Source organism: Olea europaea, unplaced genomic scaffold (assembly GCF_002742605.1).
Source record: "Olea europaea var. sylvestris unplaced genomic scaffold, O_europaea_v1 scaffold544, whole genome shotgun sequence".
Classification (NCBI taxonomy): domain Eukaryota; kingdom Viridiplantae; phylum Streptophyta; class Magnoliopsida; order Lamiales; family Oleaceae; genus Olea; species Olea europaea.
This window is the reverse complement of record NW_019263768.1, coordinates 70,335-80,872: the sequence shown is the minus strand read 5'-3', so window position 1 is coordinate 80,872 and position 10,538 is coordinate 70,335. Positions and strand designations below refer to the sequence as shown.

General features: G+C 37.7%; 1 protein-coding gene across 1 annotated transcript; it reads left to right on the top strand.

Moving 5' to 3' along the window:
- Positions 1 to 8,936: 8,936 nt before the first annotated feature.
- LOC111388987 lies at positions 8,937 to 10,244 on the top strand. Its single transcript, XM_023013819.1, has 4 exons — positions 8,937 to 9,058; positions 9,224 to 9,788; positions 9,933 to 10,007; positions 10,101 to 10,244. The coding sequence occupies exons 1-4, from the start codon at positions 8,937 to 8,939 to the stop codon at positions 10,242 to 10,244; spliced, it is 906 nt and encodes a 301-aa protein (XP_022869587.1).
- Positions 10,245 to 10,538: the final 294 nt, after the last annotated feature.

Here is a 10,538-nt window from a genome sequence, read left to right as displayed (position 1 = left end):
CAAAGTTTAAACTAAAGTGTACACCATTGTGTACATGTAGCACGGTCCTTACCGATTGAACTTTGCTATTTGTACACTGATTTTTGACACGTTGTTTGAACCTTGCATTGTTGTCAAGTGTCAATTGAATAGGAAAACTGTTTCAAATTTAAACTATCCGCTAGGGTAAGTCACGTGGTAAAGTGTAAACTAAAGTGTGTACACTATAGTGTACATTTAGCAAGGTTCTTACTGATTGAACTTTGCTATTTGTACACTGATTTTTGACACGTTGTTTGACACTTGGATCGTTGTCAAGTGTCAATTGGATGGAAAAACTATTTGAAATTTAAAGTGTCCAACAGGGTAATGTCACGTGGCAATGTGTAAACAAAATTGTACACCACTGATTACATGAAGCAAGGTTCTTACCGATTGAACTTTCTTATTTGTAAACTGATTTTTGACACGTTGTTTGACACTTGCATTGTTCTCAAGTGTCAATTGGGTGGGAAAACAGTTTGAAATTTAAACTGTCCAATAGGGTAATGTCAAGTGACAAGTGTAAACTAAAGTGTACACCATATTGTACATGTTGTAAGGTTCTTACCGATTGAACTTTGCTATTTGTGCATTGATTTTAGTCACGTTGTTTGACAGTTACATCATTGTCAAGTGTCAATTAGATGGGAAAACTATTTGAAATTTAGACTATCCAACATAGATATGTCACGTGGCAAAGTGTAAACTAAAGTATACACCATAGTGTACAAGAAGCACGGTTCTTACTGATCGAACATTGCTATTTGTAAACTAATTTTTGACACGTTGTTTGATGCTTGTATTATTGTCGAATGTCAATTGGGTGGGAAAATAGTTTGAAATTTAAATTGTCTAATAGGGTAATGTCAAGTGGCAAAGTGTAAACTAAAGTGTACACCATAATGTAAATGTGGCAAGGTTGTTACTGATTGAATTTTATTATTTGTACACTGATTTTTGACACGTTGTTTGACACTAGCATTGTTGTCAAGTGTCAATTGGATGGAAAAACTGTTAGAAATTTAAACAGTCTAACAGGGTAATGTCACGTGGCAAAATGTAAACTAAAGTATAAACCATAGCGTACATGTAGAAAGGTTCTAATTGGTTGAACTTTACTATTTGTGCACTAATTTTGGACACATTGTTTGACACTTAAATTGTTGTCAAGTATCAACTGGATGTGAAAACTGTTTGAAATTTAAATGGCCCAACGAGGTAATATCACGTGGCAAAGTGTAAACTAAAGTATACACGATAGTGTACATGTAGCACAGTCCTTACTAATTGAACTTTGCTATTCGTACATTGATTTTTGACACATTGTTTGACCCTTGCATTGTTGTCAAGTGTCAATTAGTTGGGAAAACTGCTTGAAATTTAAACAGTCCAACAGGGATATGTCACGTGGCAAAGTGTAAACTAAAGTATACACGATAGTGTACATGTAGCACAGTCCTTACTAATTGAACTTTGCTATTCGTACATTGATTTTTGACACATTGTTTGACCCTTGCATTGTTGTCAAGTGTCAATTAGTTGGGAAAACTGCTTGAAATTTAAACAGTCCAACAGGGATATGTCACGTGGCAAAGTGTAAACTAAAGTGCTCACCATAGTGTAAATATGGCAAGGTCCTTACTGATTGAACTTCGTTATTTGTACATTGATTTTTATCACGATGTTTGTCACTAGCATTGTTGTCAAGTATCAATTGGATGGGAAAACTAAAAATTTAAACCGTTCAACAGGGTAATATCACGTGGCAAAGTCTATACTAAAGTGTACACCATAGTGTACATGTAGAAAGGTTCTTACCGGTAGAACTTTCCTATTTGTGCACTGATTTTGAACATGTTGTATGACACTTAAATTGTTGTCAAGTGTCAATTTGATGTTAAAATTGTTTCAAACTTAAACTGTCTAATAGGGTAATGTCACATGGCAAAGTGCAAACTAAAGTGTACATAATAGTGTACATATAGCAAGGTTCTTACCGATTGAACTTTGCTATTTGTACCCCGATTTTTTACATGTTGTTTGACATTTGTGTTGTTGTTAAGTGTCAATTGGATGGGAAAATTGTTTGAAATTTCAACGGCCCAACATGGTGATGTCACGTGGCAAAGTTTAAACTGAAGTGTACACCATTGTGTACATGTAGCACGGTTCTTACAGATTGAACTTTGCTATTTGTACACCAAGTTTTTACACATTGTTTGACACTTGTGTTGTTGTCAAGTGTTAATTGGATGGGAAAATAGTTTGAAATTTAAACGGCCCAATAGGGTAATGTCACGTGGCAAAGTTTAAACTAAAGTGTACACCATTGTGTACATGTAGCACGGTCCTTACCGATTGAACTTTGATATTTGTGCACTGATTTTTGACATGTTGTCTGACCCTTACATTATTGTCAAGTGTCAATTGGATTGGAAAACTGTTTGAAATTTAAACTATCTGCCAGGTTAATGTCACGTGGTAAAGTGCAAACTAAAGCGTGTACACCATAGTGTACATTTAGCAAGGTTCTTACCGATTGAACTTTGCTATTTGTACACTGATTTTTGACACGTTGTTTGACACTTGGGCTGTTGTCAAGTGTCAATTGGATGGAAAAACTATTAGAAATTTAAAGTGTTCAACAGGGTAATGTCACGTGGTAAAGTGTAAACAAAAGTGTACACCATTGATTACATGAAGCAAAGTTCTTACCGATTGAACTTTCCTATTTGTACACTAATTTTTGACACATTGTTTGACACTTGCATTGTTGTCGAGTGTTAATTGGGTGGGAAAATAGTTTGAAATTTAAACTGTCCAACAGGGTAATGTCAAGTGGCAAGTGTAAACTAAAGTTTACACCATAGTGTACATGTTGCAAGGTTCTTACCGATTGAACTTTGCTATTTGTACACTAATTTTTGAAACATTATTTGACATTTGTGTAGTTGTCAAGTGTCAATTGGATGGGCAAACTGGTTCAAATTTAAACAGCCCAACAGGGTAATGTCACATGGCAAAGTGTAAACTAAAGTGTATACCATAGTGTACATGTTACACGGTCCTCGCCGATTGAACTATGTTATTTGTAGACTGATTTTTGACACATTGTTTGACACTTGCATTGTTGTCAAATGTCAATTGGATGGAAAAACTATTTAAAATTTAAACATTAAAAAGGGGATATGTCATGTAGCAAAGTGTAAACTTAAGTGTACACCATAATGTACGTGTGGCAATGTTCTTACCGATTGAACTTTGCTATTTGTACACCGATTTTTGACACATTGTTTGACACTTGCATTGTTGTCGAGTGTTAATTGGGTGGAAAATAGTTTGAAATTTAAACTATCCAACTGGATAATGTTAAGTGGCAAGTGTAAACTAAAGTGTACACCGTAGTGTACATGTTACAAGATTCTTACCGATTGAACTTTGCTATTTGTGCACTGATTTTTGACATGTTGTTTGACACTTGCATTGTTGTCAAGTGTCAATTAGATGGGAAATCTATTTGAAAATTAAATTGTCCAATAGAAATATGTCACATAGCCTTGTGTAAACTAAAGTGTACATCATAGTGTACAAGAAGCAAGGTTCTTACCAATTGAACATTGCTATTTGTAAACTTATTTTTGACATGTTGTTTGATACTTGCATTGTTGTCGAGTGTCAATTGGGCGGAAAAATAGTTTGAAATTTGAACTGTTCAATAGGGTAATGTCAAGTGGCAAAGTGTAAACTAAAGTGTACTCTAGTGTAAATGTGGCAAGGTTCTTACTGATTGAACTTCGTTAATTGTACACTGATTTTTGACTTGATGTTTGATACTAGCGTTGTTGTCAAGTGTCAATTGGATGGGAAAATTGTTGGAAATTTAAACAGTCCAAAGGGGTAATGTCACGTGGCAAAGTGTAAACTAAAGTGTATGATAAGTGTGTTTTTGCACTTATTTACATCACAAACATGACTTAAATACAAGTAAAATGATTGAATTGTTACTTAATTTTGTCAATTTCATGCAATGTAGGTGATTCTATGGAAATAGTGGAATTCAGGAGAACAGAGCCGAAAAAGGACCAAATTGGAGCAAAATGAAAATTCAGGGACCAAATTGCAATTATTTGAAAGTTTATTCGATGAACACATCAAGCAATTGATCAAGCTAAGCACCAATTGGAAGTTATAATGGAACATTGGAGCAACTAAAAACAAGAGAGGAGGTCAAGGAGTGAAGGAACGAAACTTGAGGATCAAAATGACTCAATTTAGAAGTCCACTCTACTATGCGGTAGCATAGTAGAAAACCTATGCAGTCGCGAGTAACCCTCCAGGGATTAAAAATGCCAAAATCCATATATCTATGCGGTCGTATAGGTTATGCCTATGTGGTCGCATAGGTATAATCTGTGCCCAATTTTTGCAGTTCCCTTATATGATTGCAACTCCTTTGGTAACCTAATTTAGACGGGTTTAAATAGCAAAAAATGTCCAGAAGCCGACACGGACAAATTAGGAGGCAAAAACATTCATGTTGGAGAGGATTTAAAGGCAAGAACAAGGATTGACGTGAAGATTTACAAGATTTCTTCGAGTTTTGATAACCCGGTGATGTATTTTATTCAAAACTTGATAGATTTCGTTATTTTTATCATGATAGGCTAGATTTCTGTAACTAGGTGATCAATGAACCATGTAGTTATCATTAAACCTGTTATTTCATGACTTTGAATTCACAGCTCGATGGGATTATTTGAATGAATTATATTGATTTATTTGTTTCCACAATTAATGTGCACTTAATTTGTGTGAATTTGGTGGTTTAATTCTGAATTTGAGAAAATTGGATTAAACTCGACATATATAATTCATCATAAGGTCCGATAGGGATAGAAATATACCCCTATGCCCTATGTAAATCTTTAATTGCTCACAAAAAATTACATGCGTTCTTGTATAATTGCATCCGTCATAGAAATATAGGCTGGTGATTTATGAGAATAGGTTCAATACATCTGGAGAGAGAGTATTGAATAGATTTAGGAGCATTGATTTGTCAAATTCTCATTGGATTATCAAAATTGTGAAATTAGGGTTTACTTAATAATTATTTGGGGATTCGTGATCCTAGTGCATTCATTTGACATAGATTTTCATAAATTGACAATACATTTCATTTATTTTCATAATATTACTTAATTGTGTCATTCGTTAAGTGAATTTGAGTAATTAGGGTTTGATTTGAAATTAGGGTTTTTCAATTTGGGGATTTCTCCCAAAATTAGGGCTTTTAATTCTAAAATTCATCTTAAGTCAATTAGTTTCGGTTAAGGCTAAAATAAATAAAATTGAACTACTCTTTCTCTGTGGGACGATACTCGGACTTCTAAAGCCCACTTTATTACTTGTCACGACCCGTACACTTGCGGTAATTTAAATCGAAAGAAATATTTCGCGAACAGTGTACACCATGGTGTACATGTAGAAAGGTTCTTACCGGTTGAACTTTGCTATTTGTGCACTGATTTTGGACACGTTGTTTGACACTTAAATTGTTGTCAAGTGTCAATTGGATGTGAAAACTGTTTGAAATTTAAATGGCCTAACAGGGTAATATCACGTGGCAAAGTGTAAACAAAAGTGTACACCATAGTGTACATGTAGAACTGTCCTTACTGATTGAACTTTGCTATTTGTACACTGATTTTTGACACATTATTTGACACTTGCATTGTTGTCAAGTGTCAATTGGATGGGAAAACTGTTTGAAATTTAAACGGCATTAACGTATCTCGATTTCTGGATATGTGTCAACATTTCAGATACCAAGGGATTTCGAATGACGCTATTAGGTTGAGGCTTTTTCCACATACGTTACGAGATAGAGCACTTGAATGGTTGGATTCACTCCCGGTTGCAAGTATCACTACATGGAATGAGCTGGCACACAAGTTCTGCACAAAGTTCTTCTCCCCAGCCAAGATAGCAAAGCTGAGACATGATATATCAGTATTCAATCAAGGAGAGACTGAATCATTTGATGAAGCCTGGAACAGATTTAAAAACATGCTCCGGAAATGCCCTCAGCATGGGTTCGATAAAAAGACCCAGATTCGATTCTTCTACATAGGATTACTTCCATACCATAAGAGCATGGTAGATTCAGCATCAGATGGCTCAATATCCACAAGAACAGTTGATGGAGCATTGGAATTATTTGAGCAAATGGCTACCACATCAGCCATGTGGTCTTCTGAGAGGGCGATTCCAAAGAAAACTCCAGGTGTCTACGAGGTGGACGCTTATTCAGCAATCTCTGCAAAAATTGATTCTCTGTATCACAAGGTGGAAAGCATATCACAAGCATCACAAGCTAAGAAGAGCAATTGTAAGGAATGTGGAGCCGAGCACAAAACATTAGATTGCCCTATACTCATGCAAGGAATTGAGCAAGCAGATTACGCACAGTGGGGACAACGCCAGCAACATAATCAATATGGCGAGACTTTCAACCCCAGCTGGAAGAAACATCCCAACTTCTCTTGGAGCAACCAGAATCAGAATAAGTCACAGGGGCAATTTCAACAACAGGAGAAGAGGCCTCAATTGGAAGATATGATAGGAAAATTCATGGAGAAGGCCAAAGCTACACTTCAAAATCAAAATGCAGCCATCAAAAATTTGGAAACTCAGATGGGGCAGCTAGCCATCGCATTGACTAGCAGAACACCAAGTAACTTACCAAGTAATACAGAAATCAATCCTAAAGAGCAAGCCAAGGCCATTACAACTCGAAGTGGAGTGCAATTACCTGAAATCCATGTCAAGAGACGGGGGGTGATTGGAGAAACATCTTCTTCCACTGAAGAAGAGACTGTTGTAAAGGAATCAAGTTCAAAGGAAAATTCAGAAGAATCACAAGATAAGGCCAAAGTCACAATCAACCCCTACGAACCTCCGATTCCCTTTCCACAGCGCTTGAAGAAGCAAAAAGTGGAGCAACAATACAAAAAATTTCTAGAAATCTTCAAAAAGCTCCATATCAACATCCCACTAGCTGATGCACTGTTCCAGGTGCCTAGCTACGCGAAATTTCTGAAGGATATCATATCAAATAAATGCAAGCTGGAAGATCATGAGACAGTCATGCTTACTGAGGAATGTAGTGCCAGAATTCAGAATAAGCTTCCACCAAAACTAAAAGATCCAGGGAGTTTTACTGTTCCTTGCACAATCGGTGAAGTATATTTTGATAAAGCATTATGTGACCTCGGTGCAAGTATTAATTTAATGCCTTTGTCTATTTTCAGGAAACTAGGATTGGGAGAAGCTAAAGCAACCACTGTGACACTTCAGCTGGCTGACAGGTCACTGACACATCCCAGAGGAATAATTGAAGGTGTGCTTATCAAGGTTGAGAAGTTCATATTCCCAGCGGACTTTCTTATCAAGGACATGGAAGAGGACAAGGACGTTCCATTGATACTTGGCAGACCATTTCTGGCAATAGGGAGAGCATTAATTGATGTTCAAAGAGGTCAGTTGATTTACAGATTAGGAGAGGAGCAGATATCATTCAATGTATTCAAGGCAATGAAATTACCAGTAGAATCTGACAGTTGTTATCAAGTTGACATTATTGGCAAGGCGGTACAAGAAATATTCTTACTACACGGTCCATCTGATGCCTATGAGGCATGTATTGCACAATCCCAATCAATCCAGTTAAAGTCTTTTGAAGTTGAAACATGTGCAAGATTTTTGGAGACCAACTCGTCATACACACGAAAGAGGCACTTCGAGGAACTGGGGATGGGAAACACAAAGCCACTACGTTTAGTTCAGCAGCAGCCAGTTTTAGAACTCAAACAACTACCGCCACATCTCAGATATGCTTATTTAGGAGAGTCAGATACACTTCCAGTAATCATTTTGAACACAGTCAGTGAGATGGAGAAGGAAAAACTGCTCAGGGTACTTAGAGAGAACAAGACGGCGATTGGTTGGACAATAGCTGACATTAAAGGAATCAGTCCTTCCCTGTGTATGCATAAAATTTTAATGGAGGAAAATTGCAAGCCTAGCATAGAAAGTCAGAGAAGATTGAACCCAAACATGAAGGAAGTGGTCAGGGCAGAGATACTGAAGTTATTGGATGCAGGAATTATCTACCCAATTTTGGATAGTGCATGGATCAGCTCTGTTCAAGTGGTACCGAAAAAAGGGGAAATCACAGTGGTGAAAAATGAGAAGAATGAACTAATTCCCACTAGAACAGTTACGGGTTGGAGAGTTTGCATTGACTATCGCAAACTCAATGCAGATACACGAAAGGATCACTTCCCACTCCCATTCATTGATCATATGTTGGAGAGGTTGGCTGGACATTCACACTACTGCTTTCTTGATGGATACTCGGGCTATAATCGAATACCTATCGCACCAGAGGATCAGGAGAAGACCACTTTCACTTACCCCTACGGTACTTTTGCTTATCGTAGGATGCCTTTTGGTCTTTGCAACGCTCCAGCCACTTTTCAGAGGTGCATGATGGTAATATTCTCTGATATGATTGAAAGGTTTATCGAGGTTTTCATGGATGACTTCTCAGTATTTGGATCTTCATTTGATGAATGTCTAAACCACTTGAATTTGGTCTTACAGAGATGCAAGGAGACTAACCTTATTTTAAATTGGGAAAAATGCCACTTTATGGTGCAGGAAGGCATTGTACTTGGGCATAGGATATCGACAAAAAGAATTGAGGTAGACAAGGTAAAAATTCAAGTGATTGAGAAATTACCACCGCCTACATCAGTTAAAGGAGTTCGCAGTTTTTCGGGGCACCTGGGTTCTACCGGAGTTTTATAAAAGATTTCTCGAAGATCACTAAACCTTTGTGCAATTTGCTAATGAAAGATGTAACCTTTGAGTTCAATGAGGATTGTCTCACAGCCTTTAACACTTTAAAGGAAAAGCTTATGACAGCACCAGTAATTGTAGCACCAGACTGGGAATTGCCTTTTGAATTGATGTGTGATGCAAGTGATCATGCTGTAGGTGCAGTATTGGGACAACGGAGGAACAAGATTTTTCATGTGATCTACTATGCAAGCAGAACTCTAAATGATGCACAAATAAATTATGCAACCACTGAAAAGGAGCTATTGGCTGTGGTATTTGAATTTGACAAATTCAGGTCATACCTTGTCGGGTCTAAAATCATTGTCTATACTGATCATGCTACATTGAAGTATCTGCTCACAAAAAAGAATGCAAAGCCGAGATTAATTCGTTGGGTGCTGCTGTTGCAGGAATATGACATTGAGATACGCGACAATAAGGGCACCGAGAACGTAGTAACAGATCACCTATCCAAACTAGACCTTGGGGAGACGGAAGATTTAGTGGATATAAATGAGATCTTCCCGAATGAACAGATGTTGAGAGCGGATGAAGCACCTTGGTACGTAGATATTGTCAATTACTTGGCCAGTTCCATTCCACCGCCTGACTGCTCCAATCACCAAAGAAAAAAATTCTTCGCCGAGTTAAAATATTATTTCTGGGAGGATCCAATTCTCTATAGACGAGGAGCTGAACAGATAGTGCGGAGGTACGTACTTGAAGAAAAAGTACATGAGATTCTTGAGCACTGTCACTCATCCGCATATGCAGGACACTTTGGAGCTTCAAAAACAGCTGCAAAGATTCTACAATCAGGTTTCTACTGGCCTACATTGTTTAAAGACACATTTGAGTTTGTTAAGAGGTGTGACAGATGTCAACGCACTGGGAATATCTCGAGGAGAAATGAAATGCCACTGAACAATATTTTGGAAGTGGAGATATTTGATATTTGGGGAATTGACTTCATGGGACCTTTCCCCCCTTCGTTCTCAAACCAGTATATCTTGGTGGAAGTAGATTACGTCTCAAAATGGGTGGAAGCAATTACACTGCCAACAAATGACTCAAAGACAGTAATTGGATTCTTGAAGAAATATATTTTCACCCGATATGGTACACCGCAGGCTATAATCAGCGATGGGGGCAAACATTTCTGTAATTGCCAGTTTGAGCAGCTGCTGAATAAATATGGCGTTAAACACCACCTTGCTACTCCATATCATCCACAAACCAGCGGGCAAGTTGAGGTATCTAATCGGCAGCTGAAGAGGGCAAACACTTCTGTAATCGCCAGTTTGAGCAGCTGTTGAATAAATATGGCGTTAAACACCGTGTCGCTACTCCATATCATCCACAAACCAGCGGGCAAGTTGAGGTATCTAATCGGCAGCTGAAGAGAATACTAGAAGTCATTGTGAATTCATCTAGAAAGGATTGGTCTAAAAAGCTAGACGATGCATTATGGGCTTACAGAACAGCATTCAAGACCTCGATCGGCATGTCTCCATACCACCTAGTCTTTGGGAAAGCATGCCATCTGCCATTAGAAATGGAGCACCGAGCATATTGGGCTATGAAACAGTTAAATATGGACTTGAATGCCG

Excerpts from the sequence above, each read along its gene's own strand:
- LOC111388987 (XM_023013819.1), top strand. The coding sequence starts at position 8,937 with ATGAAAGATGTAACCTTTGAGTTCAATGAGGATTGTCTCACAGCCTTT. Across the intron at positions 9,059-9,223 it reads GAATTGCCTTTTGAATTGAT|GTCATACCTTGTCGGGTCTA; the intron begins GTGTGATGCAAG and ends TGACAAATTCAG. Across the intron at positions 9,789-9,932 it reads TTAAAGACACATTTGAGTTT|TATATCTTGGTGGAAGTAGA; the intron begins GTTAAGAGGTGT and ends TTCTCAAACCAG.